This window comes from Glandiceps talaboti, chromosome 1 (genome assembly GCF_964340395.1).
Source record: "Glandiceps talaboti chromosome 1, keGlaTala1.1, whole genome shotgun sequence".
Lineage (NCBI taxonomy): Eukaryota > Metazoa > Hemichordata > Enteropneusta > Spengelidae > Glandiceps > Glandiceps talaboti.
The window spans coordinates 12,981,126-13,008,967 of record NC_135549.1 but is presented as its reverse complement, the minus strand read 5'-3'; the positions used below and the strand labels follow the sequence as shown (position 1 = coordinate 13,008,967).

Below are 27,842 nucleotides of genomic sequence, written 5' to 3'. Positions count from 1 at the left end.
TGTACAAGCTATGACCAGGCCTACTGACAGTGCATTTCTTACAAGTGGGTAGGTAGGTCCAACCAACTGAAGCCAACCTGTCTTTTTACTGTGGTCCTCAGCTCAAAATATTCTTATATGACTAGAAAACTGTAAATCTATCAAATTTAGTCCTCTATGTTCCAAGGATTTTAAATCCTGATAAACTCTACCAACCTGCATTTGCGCTTGTCCTTCATGAGAATTCTATTGTTTTGGAATTCATTAAATTTGTCAATGTCAAGACTTCAGTTATCACTAACTTGGATCATTGTCAAGTTTGAATCACATTGTTTGGTGTTTGAAATGCAGTAAACATCACAATCAACTTTATCTACCTATATGTTCTCTGTCTTCCTTCATCGTGAGGAATACATTGCACAGTGCCACTTCTTAACAAGTTCTTCCCAATCTGTCTGGTTTCCAGTCTACCTAAATCCAACAACCTTCGCAGAGTCTAAAAATAAATAAATATATATTATAAACAATAGCACAACATGAAAACCATCTCACAGAGGATAACATGATCCATGTCAACAAACTGTATGTATGACTGTTTACGTCTTTTCACAGGCCACTGTAAATTTTGATAAGAACTTATGTTCAGGACTATCATATGTTACATCCTTGTAGTTTTGGGCCACTTACTTTGGTGTTATGGGTTGTAGTTTTGGGCCACTACAAAAAAAGTTTCAGGAAGACTCCGAGTTAAGCGACAAAAGTACTTGTTTGACTTTGTTCTTTAAACACAAATTAGTAGCACTAACATATAACTTTACCAAATGCTTAGTATGATGATTACCATGGACAGTGAAATAATGTCGTGACTAGCATTCCTTGTCTATTACTTTGAGATTGGTAAATAATTAATAAAACAACCTTGCTATGTTTGTTTCGACTTAATAAACAGTTTGAAACAACACAGATCAAATCCGCGTTTGTAACTCAATAATTGCCAAAAAGCAATTTTAAAGATGTCTAAAAGGTTATTTATTTGATATCATTTTGGCCTCTCTTTAAAACCTTTGTATAGTGATTCCAGATTTTTTATTAATTTTATAATAAAATAGGTTGTAGATTTCTTGAAAACAGTAAAAGCAATAGTTTCAAGAGTTTATTTCTGAGGCACGTTTCAAACAATACATGTACTTACTGTCAAAGAGACTCCATTGGAACCATATTGCTCAACCAGATTGTACACTTGATTTAATAAAGGTAATTCTCGAACCTTGGCTACTTTGTTAGCTTGTAAATCTGGAAACAAAATGACAGTTAGGGTCATTAATAAATTGAAACTATATAATTGGATATTAGGAAAACATCAGTCATGATGACAAATGTGAAATATCATTTAGTAATAAGTTTTCCTTAACAGCTAAAATTCACTCACAACGTTGATATTCTGAGCTTACACAAAGACAGTTCCTATAATCAGATGATGATAAACTTGACTGACTGTGGCATGGACAATGGGTTAATCACATATTAATTACAGTTCACTTACAAAAAGTTTATTCATAATGAATCATGATTACTTGATTCATCATGACATGAACAACATGCAATATTCTTTTCTTTTGGGCTGAGCAAAAGCACAACTACAACTTCCTCACATTATTGTCTATGTCCTTCAAGGTCAAAATGCCTGACACACACTTTTATTTTAAAAGTTTATCCATATTTCATACATACAACAAGTAACTTTGCCTGCATGCATCTTTACTAGTCCAGTAAGACTTCATGTGGAATACGAATGACAGAACTATCATGTATAGCTTTTCAATATTGAGGTCATCAAGTGTATTATTGATGTTATTATTATTTAGCCATGTTCCGTTGGTCAACACAGCTCTCATCATTTGAATGAGCCACATACATGTAGTCAAAAACTGGTGTAAACTGTTGTTTTACAAACTATGTGGAAAACATATGGGCTGGCCACAATAGGGTCATACAATTTGGCAATTTGGTCTGGCAAAAATTTAACTTCATGCTGGACTTACAGCCTATCCCTTCCCTCAACACTCAACTGGAACAAAATTAGTCTAGGCCTGGCCCAGGTTCCAGCTGAAACTTTGGTCTGAACTGAGCCCAGATGAAATAGTTCCAGTGTGAATCGTCTATATGTCTTACTTCTATTCATTCAAATGATAATTTGATATGTCTATTGTTTTACCACTATCACTATCATCTTCTTCATCTTCATCACCACCAGCTTCAGCTTTCATAGCACTGTAACTCTTCAGTAATCTGATACACCATGTAGTCTCTGTTCTCTTGCCACGTTTTCCCTTGTCTATTTCTTTCTTTACTGGAAATGCTTTGACTAAGTTCAAACCCAGTACATACTTCAACAGTTTTTTGAAAGTCTGGTGATCCTCAACAAGACCCTGTCAGTAAAGCGAAACATGCGATGGGTGACATACACTCTTTATGTACACATACATGAAACATTGGCCATTCTTTCCATGTTAGATTGTACATATAGGCATGCACAACATATATACTTCAATACTCAGAAACATACACATATGTTCATAAACAATTTGCAATACACCCATAATCATAGGCACATAGACAGACAAACTGACACAAAGATTGACAAACAGACAGACAGACAGACAGACAGACAGACACAGAGACGCACACACTTTTCAACATCTCCATCAACTGTTCAGGTATGCCGTTTGACATTTACATAAAAATGTGCATAAAGATATAAAACATGTAAAATGATGATGTGAAATAAACATAATGCATTTTATGACTCCTGCTGAACTTCTGACTAGCAGTATCACTGACACACTGTCTCATCAAAATAGCAAGTTGAAGCAGTCTCTTCAGAATGAGTCAACAAAACTCAGCATAGCATCATAACCACGTCCTGTACTATAATCCATATGTACTTGTACCGGTATTTATACATATAAGTTGGTAGGGTTTGTGAGATGATGATGCCAATACAGACTACAATAAAATCTACATTTGAGTTCACTCATGCTAACTTACCATATCTTTTTTCACATTTGTAAATGACTCTGTTTTTTCTGGTTTGGTATTAAGGATATCTGACAGTTTCTCTGCCAAGGTGTCGTACTTGCTACGATAGTCTACATGAAATCTCTTCAACAGCAGCAACACTGAATTTTGCAGTCTACCACTTGCTAGTCGAACAGCAAAGTTCTAAATCAAGAAAACAGAACCAGGAAATTATGTAGGTTTCAAATTTCTATAGAGTCTGACATATTAGTCATTCAACACAACAAAGAGTACATTTCACTTTATGAAGGTGTATGTCATAACCTATGGTATATACAAAGCACAAATTGGGGCTTAAAATCACAAATCATGTTTACTACCATTTGTTTTATGTGAGCTAAAGTAGTCTGGAATTCAGAGAATGAAAGTCAAAATATAGCACAGAGTGTTTCTTTGCTAAGTCATTTTTAATCCTCTTTCTCCCAACTTACAAACAAATACCCCATAGGCAGAAAGAGGAATAATCAGTGCAAAGTATATTTATTTTACTAAACCAAATGCTAATTTGTCAAATTTCTGATGTAGTCATACTAACTTTGATTTTGTAAATTTGGCAGTGTTCTGACAGCTATAGATAGTCAGTTGTGTGAAACTACAACATGAGTCATATACAGTCCACCTCCACTGGTTGTTAAAGTTCTATGGCATATACATTATAAGCCATAGCCTGTACAGCTCATTCATTTACATGTAATTTTTTTCAATCCTGTTTTTTTTACTTTTTACTCTACTGTAAACCTCACTAATCAAATTACACTCAAGACTTTTACCTGTACTGTTATGTAGCCTTTAGCAAACAGCTTCTTTCTCTGATAAAACATATTTTTTGCATCGATGTTAAAAGAAGAACATATTTCTGGTTGTAGCTGTCCAAGGTGTCTAGATTTGGCCAGTTTTTCCAGGATAGCATGATGCATGTCACTTAGTTCTACTTCTGGATCTGCTTCTTTACCAAATATGGCCAGATTACGTAGGTCCTGTGAGGCAACTAGTATTAATCTATCACCCCATCTAAAATACAAAATTACATACAATCATCAAATGTTATCAAATATGTGCATACACCAAATAAACTGATGTACATGTAGCCCAAGATGTTGATGTACAAGTGACTATGGAAGAAGTCGAAGCCAAAAATATATTCAATACGGATGAAACACCTATGTACAGAGACGCTAGTATCAATTTCACTGGTGTCAAGATCCTTGATGCCAATTGAATCAAAATCAATGAAGGCCATGTTCACTGCAGTACTGTGTACGATACATTGATGTTAGATGAGCTACTGAAGGATTTAAAGTCAAAAGAAACTTTAAAGAAACTATAGAAGTGCAAGATCCCCAGAGACAGCATTGTTTTGAATGCTATGAAAGGATCCACGACATACCATTGGCAACCTCATTTGTCTCTCTACCATTACAAATGCCTGAACATAAAGAAAGAAAATGGAAGATAAACTTTCATTTATTCCAAAGATTTGTTTTTAGGAACTTGGAAGCCTTTCTGTATGTATCAAACTTTAGACAAGTTTGGGAGTAAGTGTACAAATGGATATGTAACTAATAGTCAGACATCACTTACTTTTCTAGTACTGAGGGTAATTTCAGATAAACAGTTCTGTCTTCACCTCGTATAACTGATGTGACATTAGTCCTGCTGTGAAAATTTGCACAAAGTCCTCTGACATTGTTTGTCTTGTCATTGATAATTGTATCCAGTTCATTCTTTCTATTTTGCTGCAATAAAAACAAGATTTACAAGAACTAATACCATAATTTGTATTAAGCACTTTTGATTGATTGATTGATTGATTGATTGATTGATTGATTGATTGATTGATTGACTGAAGGACTGACCGACTGACTGACTGACTGACTGACTGACTGAATGGATTGATTGATTGATTGATTGATTGATTGATTGATTGATTGATTGATTGATTGATTGATTGATTGATTGATTGATTGATTGATTGATTGATTGATTGATTGATTGATTGATTGATTGATTGATTGATTGATTGATTGATTGATTGATGGATGGATGGATGGATCCCTTCCTAAAAAATTACACACATTACTGAAATGTAGATACTTAATAAGATCTTCAATATAGCTCAGGGCTCATGCACTGTGTATTTTCCAAGCACATGTGTTTTGGAATGTGTACAAACAAAAGTTTGACACTAAAATTCAAAAGTTTTGTATTTTTTTCAAGCATCATGTATAATTCCAATGTATATCTTGATTTAATCTGTTCTCTTGTACCTGTTTCCTTCTCTTTCTGTCCCTTGTTGCTTAGTATACATTCTTGTTTGTTTTTTGGGGTGTTTTTTTTTTTTTTGGGGGGGGGAGGGGTTTGTTGTTGTTTTTTTTTTTTTTTGGGGGGGGGGGCTCTGATATGTACATTTAACTTGAATGACTGCTACTCCTGTTTTGAGCAAGGTGGGACAGAAAAAGAAGCAAATCAGTACAAGAGAACAGATCAAACTATGGTATACCTTGGGATTACACATGATGCATGCAAAAACCATGAAACTTATGAGTTTTAGAGTCAAACTCTTGTTTGTAAACATTCCAGGGCCAGAAAGTGTGCAGTGCATGACCCCCTGAGCTTCAATGATGGCTTTCTTGATGGACTTCAAAGTATATAGATGATGGAATATGGTAACCACAAATAACACTGGAGCAAAAAAGACGAGCTATTCGACAAATGTTGAATCATCCACGTCAATTAATATAATGCAAAATGACAGACTCTTACAACATCTAACAATTCACTGGAAAACTTTTAAGTACTAGTACCTTGGATGGGCAAATTTCAAAACCAAGCTCAGGGTCTCTTAGTCTAAATCTAGATAATCCTATTGGTTCAGGTGGTGTCGATACTTCAAAAAACTCAATATCTTCATGCGCTGCAATGCATTGCCATAGAAACTGTTTCAAATATTCATCAAGCTTTACAGAATCCTCTGACAGTCTCTGTTCAAGCCTAGTCCACAGTCCTGCTATGTTTATACCTACAAAATGAAGAAACGGAAAGTATTGAATAAAGACTAAACAATAAAGAAATTACCGACAACAATGTACTAAAGCGAACTGCTTTCATAATTCTAATAAAAGATAATGTTTATCTGTCTGATTATTTTTTAACCCAATATTTATCAATTCTCAAATACAAGAAAGCTAAAACTGCCCTTGATGTCTGTATTTTAAAAAGTTTCTTACTTACTTCACACACTCCTTCGTTTTCTGCTATTTTACAACATGTACTTGCTTGAGAGCCAGCACATCGAGGCAATTTGTGCACACAAGGCAAGGGTAAATTTTTCACAACACTACCCGTAAAATTGCTCATTAGTTACAGATAATATATCCATACTGATAGTGTCACTGAATAGTGTTTGGCCTCATCCTATTTGCAGACGTGGTAAGTTGGAACTCGATTCAGACATTGTCCATTTTCCTTCTTCTGTATCAGGGACAATGTCAGAATCGAGTTCTGACTTACTCTGTCTGCAGGCTGGACTAACCCACTGGGGCACAGTACAGGATATCCGTGGCTCTGAGTCTCAGACTCAGGACCTCCTATTCTTCATCTAACAAATGTACCAATTTGGAAATTACTAAACTTACCCAAATAAACACTAACTTATCATTGGACAGAAGTCTGTGATTCGTTAAACAAAGACATTGTGTTAATGACTGTGTGGATGGCTTTATTGAATTTGGAATTTCATCTCAGCACCTCAGTGAGCTAGACCGTAGACGTGAGAAGAGATTGTGAGTCAATATCAATGAGTCTACGTCTAGGCTCTAGCCCAGGCCGGGGTAGGACCAACTCGGCCCATTGCCAACTCGGCCCATCGCCAACTCGGCCCACGTGATTGCCAACTCGGCCCATTCACATGCCAACTCGGCCCATTCACATGCCAACTCGGCCCATTCACATGCCAACTCGGCCCATTTACATGCCAACTCGGCCCACGCACGTCATGACGAAAATGTTTGTGTCATTTAAAGCCAAGGTCTTGAGTCGATGACGTGATAATATCAAATACTAGTAATATTCATATAATCAGAGAAAAAATCCTTTGCTCCAAGCACCGACATCGGTATACTACTACAACTTGTAAAGACACTATGGATTGACATACTACCGGTAGTACATATACAATGTAGATCACATGAATTTACTGAAGGGGTGTGTCTGTCGTATATGCCACACATGGAAGCAAGGTCACTTAACAGTGACCGTGATAGAAGGTTGAAGTTGAAGATTTGCAGTACTAGTGCATTCCTGTCTCAGGCTTACCATTCTCCCTCCAGAATAATTGCCTTTACTTAGTCTTACGGTTTGTCCTCATGCATACAGATGACTCGACCGAAGCCTGTCAATCATCCGTTTGCCTTTTGACACCATTTGCAAATGGTCAAAGTTATTCAACAACTTGACACTTTAAAGAAAAAAACAATAAATTAACTTTACCACCAATGTTATATGAATAGTTATAAACCTTTATTTATTTTCTACGAGATAAAAGCATATTGAAATGTCTCCATCAAACAAACCGAAACAACATAATTCCAAAATGATCTGACACACTACGCTTGATCGTTTCTCATTCAACATGTAGCTACTCGATACGGGTGTCTGCTATAACAGCCTACGCGTGTCGATTGTTGCTAACTTTTAATAGTTCAAACAAACCATGGAAGTAAAAGCGCCTTGTACTTCCATGGACAATAAAAAAGATCAACCCATTTTAGAGTGCATGTTATGTCGAAGTGGGCGATACGTTAGTAATAAACGCAATCATTTATTTCAAAGTGTTTCGGTTTTGAAGTTACAATCACGTCGAGTTGTACATCTTGACTATTTACGAATTGACGAATAGCGGACTAAATATCTATAGTGAAATTGGCAGAGAGTGGGCCGAGTTGGCAGAGAGTGGGCCGAGTTGGTGGGCAGAGTTGACAGAGAATGGGCCGAGTTGGTGGGCCGAGTTGGCAGACGGTGGGCCGAGTTGGTGGGCCGAGTTGGACGTGCACCGCCCAGGCCCAACTTAATACATCCATGCTTCAAGCCCGCTTTCTAGTCAATTGGACCCCTCGTGAATTGGACCCTAGTCAATTGGACCCCTAACCAAATGAACCCTCGCCGTAACCAATGTAAGTAGATATTCGATATTCGACACAATCCAGAAACATTATTATTAAGAAATAGATAGCACAATTGTAATGATGTAAATTTTTGTAATAATCACGACAGGCTGAACATGTTATAAGGCAAGTGTAATATGTTTAAGTTACATGTACCTTCTAGTCCATCCAGGGCAATTTCATCCAAACAACACTCGAGTAGTTCCCCAGTATTCATGTTTCATCAAAATCCGACTTTCAAGAGGTGTTTCACATCTGTTGCAGCAGCGCCGCACGTTTCAAAACAATCCGCCATGTTTTTATGACCTCTGACCCGTCGAAAATACATTCTCTGAATGTAAAATAGGAATTGATTTTGTATGTGTGGATTTCCTATTAGTGTCTTTTTTATATAAAATAATTTTTACAGATGAAATCACTTGTATTCTGGTGAAATATAGAATGAAAATTACCGTGTTTTGCGGTTGACATAGTCAAGCTGCAAATGCAGGATGATCCCGTGCGGTGGCGCTGTGACTGGATAAGTTGACGTCACTTCGGCCACGACGATGAAAATGGCGAACCCCATCAACATCTCCCAATTTCAGAACCAGATCGCTGTTACATTACGAAATTCAAGTGTTGTGGTGAAAGCTATACTAATAGTAGTATGTTTAATGTATTTATTATCATTCTTAGGCGAATCCATCTTGAACACATTAGCCATAACGCCAGGCTACATCGTCCCTCCAAACTTCCGAATATGGACTTACGTTACTCACGGATTTTTGGAAACTCACCTGTGGAACGTTGTTGCTGACATTTTAACGCTCGTTGTATGTGGCAAATTGATTGAACCACTCTGGGGAGCCCTTGAAATGCTGTTATTTTTCTCCATTGCGAATATCGGAGTAGGGATAGCCTCTGCGGTGTGGTATTTAACTGTGTATGTGGCAACTTCCAACATTGACTATTTATTTGACGTGCACATTCATGGATTGTCGGGCTACATGGCTAGTATTGCAGTTGCCTTGAAGCAAACGATGGGAGACTATGACTTTATTAATACGTCATTTCTGAGGTTACGTATCAAACAGTTACCAATGTTACTGCTTCTTTGGTCCGTCATTATGGCAGTTATTGGACTTGCATCCGGGGCCTATCCAGTAATGACAACTGCAGGTACATGTAAATCAATTTTAGTTTCATAAATGATAACAATAACATCATTCATATAGAAGATGTAGCAAACAATAACAACTGATGATAACGTCACAAATCACGACATTGGTTATACTTTCAGGTTTATTTCAATTATCAATTTTTAGGAGGACATAGATTTTTGTCATTTGTAAGTTGCATTTGAATATGAATATTATTTTTTTTTTAATGAAGTTATTTCAATCAGGAATATGTACTTATCAACCCATATCTTAATTGAATTGTCAATTTTGACCCAGTTTTAACCTCAGACAAAATAAAACTAGCAAAGCCTTTTGAATAAATTAGGTCAATTTGTAAACGAGGCAGTGGTTTACAATGATGTTTTGTTCCTTGCTAGACAGCAAAAGTAATTATCTTGTTTTTCCTCATGCAGAGTTCATACAGAAGTATCTATGACATTACATTGTTTTATTGTACTTTGTATGACCTTACCTTTATTGATTTGAAAATTTATCAAAACAGAAAAGTACATGAAATTAACTATCATTTATCTTGCATTTTCATTCAGCACAGAATACTTTGAAATTGAAAAATTGAAAAACTGTAATATTCAAGTGGTTATTATAATACATGTAGACAGAATGAACAAAACTGATCATACATTACCCAACATATGCTACCCTGAATAAATACACTCATTATATTTAAAGCCAAGCTGTCTTTTAACAGCCTTGCAGTGCTTTGCTTGTGTTCAAAACAAAGCAAAACTTCCACACTAGCATAGCAGCCCTCTCTCACATCCAAATAAAAAACAATTGGATTCAGGACTGTTTTATATATCCATAGAGAGATGCTATATGCATATCTACGCTAAATGTCATAATTATATTCCTGTGCTAGCTTTGTATATCTTTTTGAGCTAAGGAAAATCAAGTAAAATATGAATGGCCTAAGGGGGCGTTGTCACTCTTAGTTGTGAGAAGAGTAGTGACAAAACCCTTAAGTCATGAGTATTTTCCAGCTGAATGAGAAAAATATTGGAGAATAACATAATTATACCAGTGCCAGTAATGTCTGAAAAAACGGGGAAAGTAATGGCAATTGTTTACATTTTGACTTATATGTTTTGAACACAGCAGAACCAGTGACGTAGACACTCATTGTCATAACATAGAATGATCAGGGTATAAATTCCATATATTTTGTTCAACTTTGCGTGTGCATCGTATAAGTACTTATAAAGAATGGATATAAAATAATCAAATTTAAGGAAATACAATAATTCTATTTTGGATTCAGGTGCAAGATATTCTGGTAGCATACATGTTCTACATTATGTCAGGATCTTGGTCTTAGCCAGGCCATTGGATTACTTGTCATAATATTGTTATGTTACATCTTCTGAAAGAAAACTTTGAATATCATGATAGGTTACTTTGAAAATATTCACAACTGCAGTTCAGAGTATGTAATATTAGTGCAGGGTATCTCAAAATAGTAGGTTACATTTTGAGAATTGTTTTCTTGATTTCCCTTTATCATGAATTAGCATATGTAGGCAACTATTTCTATCAGTTAATCAAAGCAAGATGCTAAGCCTATCCAAACACCTACCTTTAATTAATTCAACTGATAACATGCACTTCTTCAGTTACAAGAAGCAGGTGTGATTTAAAAAAAAAAATCTTCACAGAACCTTTTACAGACCAGCCTTCAGCTATCCACAGTAACCTACCTGAATTTATAGGTCATGTCAGAATAGGGCAATTTGTTTGAATTATCAGGTCAAAGGTTATTGGTTGACATTCAAGATTCACCAAAGTATCAGGATTCTGACAATTTATCAATCATTGTCATTTTGTACTGAAATTACTGTATTTATGAATGGCTAACATTGACTTGACACAAAGAATGATTACAGTTTTAAACAAAGTGCATGTAAAATATTTACTTTCGATGTATAGACTATAGTATTCCACAGACAGTAATATTCACAAATATTTGCGAACCAAAAAAAACCCCATTGTTATGTCAATTAATTTAATGTTTAAATGAATTTGTTTTCACAAAATCATGAAGTAGAACTGCCCTAAATTTCAGTCTGGAGAGAACCCAACTGAATTAAGACATTCTGTAAATGTGACCTTTGCTCTTAACATGTGTTGGAACAATGGGAAATGGGAAATTGCAAAGGAGTATTATAAACATGTCATAACTGGCAATACTTCTGATAGAAAAAAAAGGTGGTGTAGACTGTAGATATATAATTTTGCATGCATCAGGGTATTATAAAAGATGTGATACACTGCTCAATAATTTTGTGATTCAACATCAAAAAGTGCCGTGTATTTGTTATTGTAAGCTATACCTGTATTTGAACATGCCCCTGCATGTACTGGTAGACCTGATGGTAAAACCCTGAATATTTGTATTGTTAGCATACTGATTTCATTATGTAATGTCTAGCTTTAAAACTTGAATGATTCTAAAGTAGTATGCATTCAATTCTGAACTCTCACTTCCAACGCTGATAGTATGGTTAGTTTTTTAATCCAGAATTATGAATTCAGTAAATGTTCATTTAAAGTCATGATATACTAAGTACCATCACTTATCTGTGCAATCAATCAAACTTTCCACTCTCTTTTCACACTGCAGAATTTTGTTGCTCTCAGTCTGGCACTTATTTTCAAATCTACATGTAGTTCATTTTTATGTAAATATAACATGTAAGGGGCGAGATCAGTACTTCAATGTCAGATAAAAAACTAAATTCTTTTAGTTTAGGGGAGGGGGTTTTGAGAGGAGGGTTTAACCCATTTTAGTTCTCATCTGACAAAATCGAATTTTACTTTTAATTGAATCTGTTTTGCACCCAAAAGTAGAAATATTTTGGAAAAAATGTCCAGTCGCGAAATGTAAGAATTTTCGCTCCCAATAAATGCATGACACTGAAGACATGTTGTGAATAAGGTCAAAATCCATGACGTTCACTGTGTGTCCATGCGCACGCACATCTCACTCTTTTAAATTTCTTTTCGTTGTGTCTGCGATTGGACGGCAGACAGTTAGGGACAGCGGGTAACTTTGGTAAGTCATTTGACCAGTTCCAGTGTATGTTCTCCTAACACAATGTACAAAAATCCATCAAATGATTTTGAGAGACAAACAAACAAGCTCTGGGAGATCAATATTAAAAAACAACAGGGTAATCATGCCGTCCATAAAAGTATTTTTTGAGGCTGTCAATTAGATCTTAGCAGAATGTTCACAATTCAACTTGTTCAAATACTGGTTTCTACTTTTGTTGTTATTGTTGATAGCCTTTTACAATGACAATAAAGTGTTAATAAAAGAGCAATTTTCTCAATACACACTGGCCTTGTATTCATAGTACTATATACTTATATAATGATTTGATATTGATTGCACTGGCTGAAACAATTATCAATTTTTGTCACCTTAGTAAGTTAGAGGGGGGGGGGTGTCTGAGGTCTAACTAAAAGAATTTACTTTTTTCACCTACATTGAAATATTGATTTCGCCCCTAATCCTAATACAAAGTTCACCTTTTTTGGTTTAAGAACTGTTTAGTGTATTAGTCCAGAGGTTTGGCTATCTGTCTTGACAATGTTGTTCACCATAACTGATGACCAAGTATGTCAATTTCGATTTGTAGTATAGTACAGATTTTAGAAAGTATTGTTAATATCAAATTTGTCAAATGATAACACTTGGAAATTGATACAAATGCTATAGTATGGTAACAAAATATAAAATCTCAAATAGTGTTGTGTGAGCCGCAGTTGTGGTTGAACATTTTTACTTGCACACAAAGATACCGTAACCATTTCTTACCTAGCAAATGAACTTTTCTGCAGTCGGTCTCATTTTAATAGGAAAGATTAAACATGGCTCTCTCAAGGTCAATATTTGAAAGTATCTAGATAATGGAAATTGTCAATATTGGACAGCACTCTCTTTCAAAATATTTGACTTTATCTTGAATCAACAAGGAAGCAATACAAAAAAATCTCTGCATAGAGGTATGTACTACAAAAATGGAAATAATGTAGTGTAGTGTAGTGTAGTGTAGTATACTGCTGGTATGTATATTAATGAAACATGAACTTGTGAAGGTATGAATTGGCTAGCCTAAAGTATAGTAATACCGGTTTCTAGAAGACATATGATTGATATGTCAAACACTTCCTGTTGTGCTTTCCATTCTGAATTTATCAAAGTAGTTGTGATATTTTTATGTACCAATTTTATTTAGTTTTTGAATATCATATAGCTATCTATGATAATGATTACCTTCAAAACATTTGTCAATTTTTGATAAAACTCTGTACTTATAAATGATGTTATCTTGTGGAAGGGAGACATTTTAACAAGATTGAAATCAGTGTCACATCTTTCAATGCTATACAAATACTGTGATCATCATATCTTTTACCCACACAGTCTGGTATTAGTTTGCACACATATAGATACATTTATATTATAGCTGTCGCTTGTTGTCAAGGAGTCTTAATCCGTGCATGTATTTGATGAAGATTTACCAGCTGTTCTTTTAATTTGCATACAGTTTCATTGTGATAATAGTACAACTGTTGATGATGTATACAAGTTGGTGGTCTACTTAGTAAAAACTGCTGAAAATCGTCAATATTTATTTTTCTCGTATAATTTGTTTGTAAAGGGTTACTGCTGCTGCTGGTTTAATACTACATGAATTCATATAAAATTGTGAATAATTTAATACCAATGAAAACAGCGAGGACATGGAAATGTATTTAAAAATACCATGATGTTTGCCATTATAGGTTGATGTTTTCAATTTCTCCTTTACAAAAGGGAAAAAAATAAGTATAGCACTGAATTAGATCAAAATACTGTTATTGTCACTGGTTACAATTTTCAATACATATTATTTCATGCAAATTGTATCAGCAAGTTTTTTTTTCAAAATTATGATCATAGTTGTAATTTTCATCTACACTGACAAAAATAGAGAAATGACAAACAAAATAGGAAATGACAGTTCACATTCATGGCTTCATTTCAAATAAACTGATTAAAAATATCTACCATCTGGAAATGTCAAATATAACAAAATTTGTATTCAAAAAGCAGATTAGGCCATACTGTAATAGTATAGCATTTAGAAAGTCGTGATATACAGTGAAATTAATCTTGTGTGATTGATCAGATTGTACAGGTATTTGGGATATCTTGTTTACTATGATGTAGAATCTCACATGATGGTAATATTAGTATAGAGAATTTACATTTGTCATTAATTTACAAGAACGATTGATGGAAAATGTTGTGAAATGTATACATTTTTCAAAGGGAACCCTGGGCAAAAGCCTGGGGAACATCGGTAAATGTTAAGATTTATTACTGTGCTACATAGCTTGATTTAGAGTATATGTTATGTTTCCACTGACATTTTCACATAAATGTATGTTATCAATTGCAGGTATATTAGTTAGTTGGATCTATCTGAGGTTTTATCAGAAACAGAGTGACAATTCAAGAGGAGACATGTCAGACACCTTCATATTTGCCAGCTTCTTTCCAGAAAAAGTACAGCCACCAATTGCAATCCTTGCAAACACAGGTGAGTCAGTGTGGTTAAAAACGTGCATTGATATCAATCAAATCAAGTATGAGTTAGAAGTTGTACCATGGTTTGATTCAACTTTATTATAACGATGTATGTAATGAATATCAGTGTCATTTTGATTCATTTTGATAGTTTGAGTGATTATTACATATGTACATACCAGAGATTATTTGCACCAGTGTATGTACACACTAGTGGTATTTTCACTGGCAGTGTAATACTGGAAACATTATTGCATACCATATACACATGAGGGCATGATCATTCTTAGCATGCAGTATGATTTTCATGGAAATTTACTGTTTCAGCTAAACATTTGTAATAATAACAGAGACCCATGCCATGTGAGTGCTAGTGTGGGTACTGAGGGGAATTTGCACTCATGCTTGCAGTGTTTTCTGCTGCACTTTCACTTGCTATACTCAGAGAACCACAGAGGACACGACAAGCACTCGTGCAAATATCCTGAATACGCCACACTGGCAATCACGTGTTAAGGGGTTGTCATATCATTACATGCATGTTCTTATACCCCATAGTATTGATAGGGTATGTACATTTTGGTCAGAACAAAATCATATGACATCATCAAACAATTTTTGAAAATAAACATACATAAAGAAATGATTGATAACTGATAAAGAGACAAAAATATACCTTGTGGATAGATGGTACTTTATAAATGAGTGACATATGACACATTCATTCAAGCAGGATTACAGTTTCATACCTGCCCTCAGGCTCAGGCGGGCTCTTTTGACCAAAATTTTGACAATGCCTGCTCTTACAACACCTAAGTTTATAGTCTATTGTGATATTGTCTTCCCTGGCATACATGTATGTTATTGATAACTTTATAGTTTAAATAGGAAACCTGTGTCATTTCATTATATAAACTAACAATACCCTGCAGGAAATGACTTTATACAAGAATTTCAAGAATGAAACTTACCTTTGTTGTATGTACTTTAATGTATGGTACGAACAATTCTTTCAGTTCATAGTGGTCTGTCTGGTCATATTTTTGTATTTGTTGTGTGCAGTGTAGTGTAGTGTAGTGTAGTGTAGTGTAGTGTAGTGTAGTGTAGTGTAGTGTAGTGTAGTGTAGTGTAGTGTAATGTAATGTAGTGGCGTAGTGTAGTGTAGTGCAGTGTATCTTAGCATACTATAGTTCAGTATAGGTTAGTGTAGTGTAATGTAATGTAGTGTAGTGGCGTAGTGTAATGTAGTGTAGTGTAACTTAGCATAGTATAGTTTAGTGTAGGTTAATCTGGTGTAGTGTAATGTACAGTACCGGTACTAACAATCCCTGTATATGATTCTTTCAGTTCATAGTGGTCTTGTCAAAGCCAGAGTGTGCAAGAAACAAGTCAGAAAGTATGATGTAGGAGCTCCATCTTCAATAACAATAAGTCTACCAGGAAGTGATCCAAATGATGCTGAAAGAAGGAGGTGGGTTATCAATATGAACAGATGAACATTAGTCTAATAAACATTATGTTATCCAAACAATCCATCTTTTAAACTTGATGTGTATAAAAACTACAACACTTGAATTACCATCAGAAAAGGACCCGCTGAACAAAATTTCTGTGAGGGTACATTTATCTCATTCCATGACCATGACTGTATGGTGTACATAAAAAGAATCCAATATTCTTTGCTGCTAAAAAGATGTTGAAAAAGTGGTAATTGACAACAATTTTGGATAAAGCTATTGACTTTTGCTATAGTAGTATAAGAAATTACATGTAGTGTGGGCTATTTGTATCTAACTTGTTATCTCGTCTACTCTTTCCGTAGGCAACTTGCACTAAGAGCACTCAATGAACGTCTCAGCAGAGTTGAAGAACAGACGTCATGGCCCAGCATGGATGACCAGCCACCAACAACCACATCAGCTACCACACCATCAACTACAATGATAGATAGTAAAGGTGGTAAAAATAATGGCATATCAGGGTCAGACAGTGAACCACAAACAGGGCTTGAAACGCAACTCAACGTGGAGGATGAAACAGGGGATGATACAATAGAAAGTGACTAAGTAGGGGGACACATGACAAGAGGATGTAAATAAGTAATAGAGCAGATAGTGAAAAGAAACATGTACCTATCTGTATCAAGTAAATGTCACTGTGCCCATGATATGAATATTTTATTTTGTTACCTGTGTTATTTCATATGTATTGGGATTGGTTGGTAACATATGCCATAAAAAAAATCTACCTGCACTGCTGATAGGTTGGTCGGTGGCACTCCATAGATGTGAACCATTGATCTACTCTGTTGTGTCAATGCAGGTTGCCCCAATTTTCTAGGATTTTTTAAAGAAGTTTTCTAAGAGAAAATGTTCACACTGGCCAAGGGATCTCTACACAAAGGAGCACTTTCAAGATTTTGAATTGAAAGAAGGGAATGTGTTATATTCAGTGATTGATATGATGGTTCTGTTTTTTTTAAAATTGATTTTGAAATGGAGTACATTTAGTTTAAGGACTTGCCAATTTATTCAGGTGGAGAATGAGATTTGGTGTGGGGTGCTAGCTAAGCATGTGTAGCAAAAGTATACAATTCAAAGGAGGTGGAATTTGTATGCTAGCCAAGGTGTGGTGTAACCTAGAATTCAAATGTGTTGGGTATAAATACTAGCCTGCCAGGTGTGACAACATAGAATTCAAATGAGATAGGCACTAGCCTGCCAGATGTGACACCCTAGAATTCAAATGAGATAGGTACTTGCCTGCCAGGTGTGACAACGTAGAATTCAAATGAGATAGGTACTAGCCTGCCAGGTGTGACAACCTAGAATTGAAATGTGTGTAAGGTATAAATATTAGTCTACCAGGTGTGACACTCTTGAATTCACATGTGTAGGGTATAAATACTAGCCTACCAGGTACAACAACCTAGAATTCAAATGTGTAGGGTATAAATGCTAGCTAGCATACCAGGTGTGACAGCATAGAGTTCAAATGTGTAAGGTATAAATGCTTGCCTATCAGGTGTAATGCAACCTTTATTTCAAATGAGATAGGTACTAGCCTACCAGGTGTTGCATTGTCTAGAATTCAAATGAGTAGTTGCTAGTGTAGGCTATTATTCAAATGAGTATTAACAGGTGTTTGCTTAAGAAACACAAATGACAGATCGTTAACATTTGCAGAATTTGTACAAAAACTTTCATTTTTATTTATTTCACAAAAGCAGTAAATGAGGAAGAAATATTCCAGTTGTAGTCATGCAGAAGGTGACAGCATTGATTTGATTTATAAAATTTTGGTTATTAATTAACATTGGTTATGTAAATAGATCTGTAAATTTCTAAAATGGCATCTACTTTAAAGCAATGGTCAGTTTATCATAAACATTGTGAGAGGTAGCAGTGATGTGCAATAAGCAAAGCATGTCAGTATACACGTGATGTTCAATGTGACAATAGTCCGACTGCTATCATTGTACAGTATGTCATGGTTTAAAAATTACTCGTCACGTGCACTTGAAATTTTGTAAAATTCTTAATAGCATGTTCAGCCAAGTTTTGTTGTATGTATTCTATATGTTTCCACACTTGCATGATGTGAATCCTTGTATCATAGTAGAATGTAAGTGTATGCCTACGCATAGAATAGTGTCTTATCTTTTCGTAGAACTCAGTGATGGAGAGGAGTATACCTGGTAAAATTTACACACAATCCTGTGTGTTTCTTTGCCATGATATTGGTGGTAAACCCTAGTACAGTCTAAGACTTGGGAACTCAGGCCAAGTTTACCTACAGTACTTGCCATCATAAAGAACTGAAACTTTTGAACTGTTTTGGCTCTACATCCAAGTTTAATCCAGTGACAATAGATGAGTAGAATTTTGCTTGACAAACAAGTGCCTCACCTGTAACTCAAAATTCCTGGCTTAATTAAAACTGCTTTATGAAGTCTTTGTAAAGAGGATAGTTATGTGCAGTTGGTATACCAATAAATTCAATCAAATACAATGTACAAGGCAACATTTATATTCAAAATAATTTGAGGCCACTCTTATGTGGACAACTTCATTATTCAAGGCCACTCTCTATTGGAAAGATATATTGTATTGGGTCTATGCCTTGTAGCAGGAACTAATTTAGTATCTGTGTGTTCCTAAAAGCCACACAAACTGCATACACTGCTCTATGTGGAGGACAGTCTTGTGAATTTAAAAAAAACAACCCACATTGAGTTTGTGAGAGGGCCACTGTAAAATACATTTGACAGAAATGACTATGGTTTCCCTGGTACAAACTGTACAGCCATATCCATGTACAGACCGATTCTGAGCAGTTCACATTTTGCTGGTGTCATAAGAGCACTTGTATTTGTATCACTGCACCAATATCACAAACATATTTTGCTAGATTGAAGCAGCACTTTTGTACAGTAGTAAATGAGTAAATGACAAGGGGTGTTAAGAATTCACAATTTACAGCAAAATTTCTTCCCACAAGTCCAGATTTATATAATTGATTGATAACATTTGCAACAATTTTTGGGGGTTGGGATTTACAATTAAACTATATTTCTGTGAAAAAATGAAAGTATGGTGCAGCCTATACCATGTAGACATTTGTATGTATCATCTCCTTCGGAAGCCCAGACAGTCACATTATTTTTGTATACATGCATGTTTTGGCAAAACCTAGAGAAAGATACCGCTAATGTTTAACACACACACACAACATTCAGTTTAAAGCCATCTAAGTATATATTTGCATGATTTTATATAGACACTAGATTCTTCGATATTGTAAGTTTTTTTTTCATGTTTTTTAATTTCCTTCTTGAAGTTTATCTTTAAATTTTATTGACTGAAGTTCATTGATTATGTATTTGGTTGTGTCTGGTACAGTATATGTAATATAATTTATTTGTTTCATCATTCATTCATTCAAATAGGCTGTCAATATGTCCTCAGAGTCTGTAGATCAAACTATCAAGTATTTTTCTCGTCTGTTTTCATAAAATATTGTAATAATTACTAAACCCCTCCAAGTTGGCATGAATATTTGGTATGTACCGGTATTTAAGAGGAAAGGTTCCATGTGGAATTAGGGATGGGTGGCAGGGAATGATGGAAATAAAGAATTTCCAAGTACATTGTTCAGTGTTGTGTGTTTTTTTTTAATGTATATATTTGTTGATACTTGAGTCGTGTAGCTGACTGATGATGTGGGTGTTCATGGGTATAAACTTGGTATTTTAACAGTGGTGAATATCCCAAGGTCCTAATGGTTTGCTGCTGTGTTACACTGTATGTGCTTAGATGGGTTGAATCCTGATATTTTGTTTTCATGTACATTTGATTGTATGTGTATAAATGTATATATGTTGAGATATATACATTTGGAGTATATCTGGAGAAATTGTGTGTGTGTGTGTGTCCATGCATGTGTCTACAGAATTCTCAGTGAGAGGTTTTAGTAGGGCTACATGCCACTCCACACTCAGCTCTCAATAACTTACAACTGTTACTGGTATTGTTGGCCATGACTATGGGCTAGGGCTGAACATTTCTTTCTGGGTGATTTTTGTTGCACATGAGGAATTACACATGTAATTTAACTAACTGAAAAATGCTTTATTATCACCAGTAAGCGTGAAATCTGTGGCATAGCAGTTGGGTAAAACAATTAAATTATCTATGTGACACTTTTTGGGTGCGCCCAAAAAGTGCTACTGACAACCATGTCATGGTGAAAATGCAAATACAATCTCTTTTCTGGACAAAAATCAACATAAATGTAATACTAGATGAGCTTTAGATATTTAAAATTTAAATGAAACTTGTGTCGCAAATTTGCCTATGTGCCCTGTGCAAAATGTTTCCATAACTTCACATCTGTACAAGATCAATGTGATCTCTATATTCAATGACATTGTTTAGCACTAATGTCAACACTTTCAGTCTACAATGTACCAAGTTGAACTGCTTTTGCACGAAAGCCAACAATCTCAGGAAGGAATTTACTTTATTCTGATATTGCAATGGGCCTTTCTTATCGGGTTTATGGTACAACAATGACCACAAGAGGGCGTGATTTATAGCAATGTCGATCTGATTAAAATCCAATGGAGATGTTGGCTAATTGTTTGTTATTTTACCTCAGATTTTTTCTTCAATTGACCTTTGTGATACTTTTTTGTCTTGATGGCTGCCTCTACATCAAGACGAAAACATAAACATGTATCACAAAGGTCAATTCAAGCAAAAATACAGAGGCAAAAATAACAAAAATGAACGATTAGCAGAGATCTACATCTAATTTTAAACAGATTGTAACAATGTGTGCAACAGGAAGCCATATTAATGCAAGTGTTTGTATCATCCCAAAATTTTACAACTGGCATTTTTCTAGGAACATGTCTTCATGTCTTGCCACGACAGCCTATTTTAATATGTTGACATTTACAATAATTTATTGTTGTTGCATGTGAAAAACACAGTAATTGTCTGGCATTGTGAATAAAGGTGTATCATTTTTGGTGTATTATTTGTATGAAGTTCTGGTCACCGGAGGGTGTAACATTGGTACGGTTACAGACAATTGTACAAATGAAGAGGACCACATGTTTATAGAGCAATTTAAGTCTTTATTCTGATAACGACATCCTATCATTTCCATTGATATCAGTAGAACACTAGTAGACTATTAAGATGACATCTTACAGTAGTCTGATCAACTCTTGAAAACAAATCCACCATACCAGATCACTGTATCAAGACAGATGCTTTGCTGGTATAGCTTCACAAATAGAGTTGACAGACGTGTAGCACATCTCAATTACCAGATTGCTTTATCAATGCATTCAATTTACAAAAAGCTGCTCAATTCTTCAAGAAATTAAGTACATCTTTTTTGCAACCTGGTGGAAGTCTAAGAATGTTCTACAACTTCTCATTATAGTCACTTTTCCTAAAACTACATATATACTATGCTTTCGAGTTTAAAAAAATCAGTGGTTGGCAGTTTTTTATCTTTGTATCTTTTGTTGTTACTTGGGGCTATTGTCAATTACATTCACGCTTTAATCCGGGTACTGCCTGTTGTTCATTAGTTTCCACGAATGCCCCTCATATTTGTTGAAATATCACATGTTCCAAGATAAGTATATTCACAGTAAAGTTTTCTTGTTTTTAAGGTTGAAATCTGTTAAATGCTTTGAAACAAAAATTTTTTGAGATGGTAAAATGTTATAGGTGAAGAGTACTGAAGTTTATCCATTTGTCATTTTGGTAGTAACATCAATGCATCGGGGTTTGTCAATGATGCGTGCTGTATTGCTTCCTTTCTCCACTATGCCAATGATCCATGCTGTATGACCATCAGTTTTGTCAATGTCTTTACAGAATGCTGCGGCTTGTTCCCGAGGCAAACAGATCAACAGGCCACCTAGAAGTAAAAGAAAAAATGCATAAATAAGCATTTCTTCTACTTCAGTCTTTTTATTATGCAAAATATTTGTTTCAATGAACAACCAGTCAGTTTGATTTTATATCATCATGTATTTGTGTAAATTTCACTAAAAAACCTTAACCATTTCAAACTCCAGCAACAAAATGTAAAATGCTACTTTGGTGAAAATATAACCATGGTGCTTGGTGGTCAGTTTTGAGAGGGGTTGACCAATGTGTGAGGGCACCCCGTCATTAGCACATCTTACAGACTAGGTGCTTGGAGAAATCAAATTTTTATAATTACTTGAAAAGCCTTGTATCAGTAATATTAATGTAACTAACAATATTTTACAATTTGCTCTAAAATGAGTGCATCCTCTTTCGGTTTTTTTCACTCCATTCTACAGTAACTACATTGTACATAACATGAAAAAGAAAAATTTACATACCAGATGTTTCAGGAGACAATCCTTGAAGCAGATTGAACATATTACCACATGCTTTACCAACAGCTGACATCTTGGCAATCATTGGTAAATTGTGGATGACAAACGATACTTCATTCTTTTGGTGACTGGCCAAGTTCTTAGCATGTCCTAGGATTCCAAAGCCTGTGATGTCTGTAGCACCATGGGCATTGTACTTGTGCATCAGATGGGCAGCTGTTTGTGTAGTAGTAGAAAACATACAAAAGTTGCAGAAATCAACTAACAATATATAAAAGCTCGTTCTATGGAATGAAAGACAAAAGAGGACTCTATGTATAGCTTTATTTGTGGAACTAAAAGAGAAAGGAAAAGTCTGGTGGGTATCAAATTAATCAACTGAAAATATCAAATGATGTATCAAAGTGAATCTTCATACGCAGGCTTATTTGATAATGCTGAGAACAGATGTACCAGTTATTATTTAACTACAAATTATGTTTATTATTAACAGTGTTTCTACAAACACAAATGGTGTACAAATTCACAAGTGTGAAAATTTTGATTTATTAAAGTCAACTGAAAACAAATGATTAAATTTTGTTTTGAATGCGAGGACAAAAATTGGATTTCTATTTTGCAGATACAGTTGACCAATGACAGATATACTGAGCTTAGCAGACAGACTAATGTTCTAACCTGTCCTGTTCAATCTAGCCATATTGTACATGGCTTCTTGGTAGGCTCTCTCCACATCTTCAGCAGTGACAACTAATCTAATACGGTTCCATTTCTCTGGGATTTCTAGCCACTGATGGGCATTCACTGCTACTTGGGTCCCTAATGGCTTTGTCAAAACCAATACATCACCGGCCACTGCTTCATCAGGTCTGGCAACGAAGGGAGAAAGTGCATCAATAATTGAGAACAATTGACTTTAATGTGAACAGAATGTAGTTTAACTTTTTTGAGGAAGTTACAGGAGTTGTCATGTTTATCATGTGCCACATATTCACAAACTAAGTTTTTAAATTTAAATACCGGGTACTTTATTCCAAGAATGTGTATAAGTATTGACACAAATCTTACGTAGGCAATCACACAGAATTCCTATGTATGGTAAAACAAAATGTCCTTATTGTGAAAATGACATAACAAGTTTGAGGAACCCTAGTGAATTCCAACTTTATAAATGTGCTTCAGGCTAGACTGAGGTAAAGAGATGTGTCGATGTGGCAAATACTTACGAGATGAATTCGTTTGATTGGCATACAGTTGTAGCAACACCTCCCATCAAGCACCATGGACTGATCACCGTCTGCCCTCCAGTTACATTGGTACCAGCTTCTTCGGCTATATCCTAGCAACACAAAGTCAAGATGACTTTACAAAACTTGTGATAACTTGATGCGTAGAAAACTAAAAATTAAATTCTACAAGATCCGACATAAAGTTGTTTGTATGTATCTTAACCTTGAGTAAAGATACTGCAATCAAAGCAGTTCACTTTAATTAAGTTTTATTAACACTATGCATATACTAATAACAGTAATTTCTAGTAATAAATGCTTCAAACTCAACTTAATTAGAATATGCAGGCTTGTACAGTAATCTAAAAACCAAAATATAAGAATATCTCCAATTCTAGAGTGATTTGTGAATACAAATGTAGTTACTTATTGTTGCGACAGAGCATTATACAACTGGATATAACTTACTTTGAAACCACTAATGAGGAGTGGTACCACAACATCTCTTTCTTTCTCTGTAAACTTCTGTGGTATTCCTAGAAGCATCAACATGTTGTCACACTCTGTAACACCCATGGCATACAAATCACTCAGGGTATTACAAGCAGCAATCCTTCCCTGTAGACATCAAATATAACAAATAAGAATTGTAGTGTTAGTACTTCCCATAAAACAACACAACAAAGTGAATTCATAAGAACATATTGACAGTCAAATAAACCTCATAATTAAACATCAATTTGCATGAAACTATCTTGTTTCATAGCATTACTCTGTGAAACAATATCAGATTCATCAATGTGTTATGAATAATCTTTGAATGGATTTTGAATGGTACCTGGTAAAGTAAAACTTCACTCAAACCTGTCAAGTACACAATGTGATTTGATGTGGCACCAGCCAGGTACATATAATTTGCATCTATGGAAAAATATCATCTGTGCAAAATAATATTTCATAATTCAAAGTGTTAGATAACTGTAATAGTAAAGTGGACCCCATTTTAGCAGACCCCCCCCCCCTCCCTTGGGTCATTGCTAACATCATGTACTCACCATCATATATGGATCATCCACCAATGGATAGAAAAAATCTGTTGTCTGTACCAGTGAATAACCACCATGCCGTAATGGAGTAACACAACAGTCCATTCCAATACCTGAATATCAATACATATATACCTTTATGTCACTTACAAACTTGCTTTTGAAAATCAACAATTAACTTATAACAAAACAATCAGTGTTTCGCTTACTAAATTATTCAATTAGTTTGCATATTTTTTATATTGGCATTAGATCAGGCTGGCAGGAAATGTCAAGCCATCATGTACCAGTCAAGTTACACGAAAGACAAAAGGTTGTGTAGTTTGGCCACTAGGATGTGCTATTCAAACCAGATTTTGGGACAAGTGTGGGCCAGAATTCAGTTACCATAGAGAGTGATGGAAAGAAGTGATATCAACAGACTGTCTACGATTTTGCTGGCAAACTCAGTTTATGCAAATTTGTGAATGTACCAATCCACAATATTTACACGAGTTCTTGAAGGTTTTAGTTTAATGCAACAGTAATCCACATGACATGATGATCCCAAGTTTGTCTGTCCCACAACAAACTCACAAAATCAGCACACTTGACTACAAAGAACAAATTCTTATTTTCATTAAAATATTTTCTCCCTGTTGGACTTTATAAAAATATTTTTGCAAAGTCATCTCTGTTTTAACACAGGCCCTGGAAGTGCTAATTCTGGGATCTACTGTTTGTTACAGACACTCTACTTGTTCAATAATCATTTTACCATAAAAAGAGAAAATCTTCCCTTCTTTCCATGAAAGAACTCTTGATTTTTATGATTCCACTCCAGTAATAATTTTACTGTCTGGGGAGACTGCTTGGTTGCACATAGCTGTATGTTTTCAAAGCTCAAAATTAACAGTAGTCCCATGTCCACACACTACCAATTTTTGTCATGGGGCTACCATGATAATTTGCAGCTGGTAGCCCACTCAGGCTACCACTGATTATGTGATGAATTAATTAAGGATGGAAGATTTACAGACATAAAATATTTTAATGACATAGGTCATATTTCCAATAGAGCAACTCTGTTTTCTGTTCAGGAATATAGGACTATTGGTCACCATCGTTGGGTTACTACTTTCTGAAATTGGTAGCCCACTTGGACTACCAAAGACAAAAGTTAATTTCAAGCAGTACTTTTAATCTTTACCTCAACAATATAATATACATATCACCCTTCAACTTAAACATGCACTCAGCAAATGCACTTTACAACACCATAACTAAGGTGCAAGATGTGGTTGTGTCATGTCACACAGTGAACAATGGTTAATAAAAAAGGTGACGTATCAACCTAACTCAGGGTCCATACTTCATTGAGACAGCTCTGAGTGGGGTCACTTAGTTATAATGGCCTACTTATGTGTAATGTGTCTGTGATAACAAACATAAATACAATGTTCTTTCCATCATGACAGCATATGATTTACACAATGTCAGTCTGTTCTCACTGATAATGTACATTGTAGTATATTTCAATATTTGTATGATCATGGAAGGGTATGATTAATAATCAATCGTTCTAGCAAGTCCCTGACCCCCTCATCAACTGTCTGTTTTCAATAACTAGAGAGAGAAAAGCAGTACTATATTTGTGCGATATTGTTTGATTTAATATAAACTGATTTATTGCGTATCTCATCTACACGTGACTATAAGTCTGTAACGATGTTTGTAAACGTACAGCTGTTCGATGTTCATTTGTTAACACATTACTTATGCTGCGTCATGTCGATATGCAAATTATCCCAGGGACCATGTGTACGTGAGCTGGGTTGTCTTGCTGAGCCTGCCTAGGCGCCATTTTCTTTGTCTCCATATTGAGCTTTCGGGTAATCACAACGTCACACCAAATATCGACAGACCGTTTTTCCCACACGTCAATTTGCAGTAAAATGTTAAAATAAATGTTGTCTAAACCATCGTGTCTTAAAAAATACGAAAAAATGGCCAAATCACGTCCGAAGTACTATGTCGTTATTCAGCCAGGCCTAGAACGACACCCGTTTCCCGGGTAAGGAGAGGACCTCCCAAGCCCAACTCAATAAAGTCATTTTCTTTTGACAGTTGTTGAACTTACCGAAACGCGGCATGGTAGGACCCAAGTATTGTTGCTGTTCATCTGCTACGTTCCCATCCGTTTTGAGTCCCTCAAGGAGTTTGAGCAGTACCTCCTGAGGAACTTTACACCCTCATCCTTTCAATTCGGTGTATTTCGTCAATCGGAAATTCTTATCCAGATCGAAAGCTTCTGGATCGAAGGGTCTCCGTTGAGCCATTTTTGTCAATCAACTTTCACTGTATATTGCCGAACAACTGTTCGATGTGATATTGACAAATTTATACTGTCACGCTGATATTTAGACAATCAAAGAAATCTGGGTGAGATGTTTACCAAGACAGACTAAGCACTTTTCACCAGAGGGTTGTTATCTACCCTTTATCGCTGCACACATCAACGTGCTTCCCACAATACACCACGTTTATCCCCTCGTTCGAGTATTTTGTGACTATTACAAGGTACGAGCCTATAATGTCACAACAAATTGCTAAGCTACCTCGTTTATTTGACGAAATGTTATGATTATCAAATGTATCTAATGAAGCACACCCTTTGAACTTTCAAATGAGGCCAAATAATACGATTTTATTGGGA

General features: G+C 35.4%; 3 protein-coding genes across 3 annotated transcripts in view; 1 reads left to right on the top strand and 2 right to left on the bottom strand.

The window, feature by feature from the left end:
• LOC144433214 (general transcription factor 3C polypeptide 1-like) overlaps positions 1-8,471 on the bottom strand; it is a 28,454-nt gene extending 19,983 nt beyond the window's left edge. The window contains exons 1-8 of the mRNA XM_078121526.1: positions 8,376-8,471; positions 5,862-6,076; positions 4,639-4,793; positions 3,828-4,068; positions 3,028-3,201; positions 2,195-2,408; positions 1,172-1,272; positions 357-475 (exon numbers count right to left, since the gene is read on the bottom strand). Coding sequence (XP_077977652.1) covers positions 357-475; positions 1,172-1,272; positions 2,195-2,408; positions 3,028-3,201; positions 3,828-4,068; positions 4,639-4,793; positions 5,862-6,076; positions 8,376-8,436 — 1,280 coding nt within the window. The 5' untranslated portion in view covers positions 8,437-8,471. The remainder of the gene's footprint in view (positions 1-356; positions 476-1,171; positions 1,273-2,194; positions 2,409-3,027; positions 3,202-3,827; positions 4,069-4,638; positions 4,794-5,861; positions 6,077-8,375) is intronic.
• A 257-nt stretch (positions 8,472-8,728) lies between these two features.
• Positions 8,729-20,092, top strand: LOC144432621 (transmembrane protein 115-like). The gene is made up of 4 exons (XM_078120886.1): positions 8,729-9,380; positions 14,851-14,991; positions 16,326-16,449; positions 16,801-20,092. The coding sequence occupies exons 1-4, from the start codon at positions 8,768-8,770 to the stop codon at positions 17,042-17,044; spliced, it is 1,122 nt and encodes a 373-aa protein (XP_077977012.1). The 5' UTR covers positions 8,729-8,767; the 3' UTR covers positions 17,045-20,092.
• A 1,521-nt stretch (positions 20,093-21,613) lies between these two features.
• LOC144437216 (selenide, water dikinase 1-like) lies at positions 21,614-27,629 on the bottom strand. The gene is made up of 7 exons (XM_078126114.1): positions 27,267-27,629; positions 25,157-25,260; positions 24,570-24,719; positions 24,099-24,211; positions 23,551-23,741; positions 22,876-23,088; positions 21,614-22,421 (listed from the first exon to the last, which is right to left on the bottom strand). The coding sequence occupies exons 1-7, from the start codon at positions 27,463-27,465 to the stop codon at positions 22,246-22,248; spliced, it is 1,146 nt and encodes a 381-aa protein (XP_077982240.1). The 5' UTR covers positions 27,466-27,629; the 3' UTR covers positions 21,614-22,245.
• Between the last annotated feature and the right edge of the window lie 213 nt (positions 27,630-27,842).

What these genes read in the sequence shown, in the direction of transcription:
- LOC144432621 (XM_078120886.1), top strand. Translation starts at nt 8,768, where the DNA reads ATGAAAATGGCGAACCCCATCAACATCTCCCAATTTCAGAACCAGATC. An exon ending in TCCAGTAATGACAACTGCAG is followed by an intron (nt 9,381 to 14,850) that starts GTACATGTAAAT and finishes TATCAATTGCAG; the next exon opens with GTATATTAGTTAGTTGGATC. An exon ending in AATGATGCTGAAAGAAGGAG is followed by an intron (nt 16,450 to 16,800) that starts GTGGGTTATCAA and finishes CTCTTTCCGTAG; the next exon opens with GCAACTTGCACTAAGAGCAC.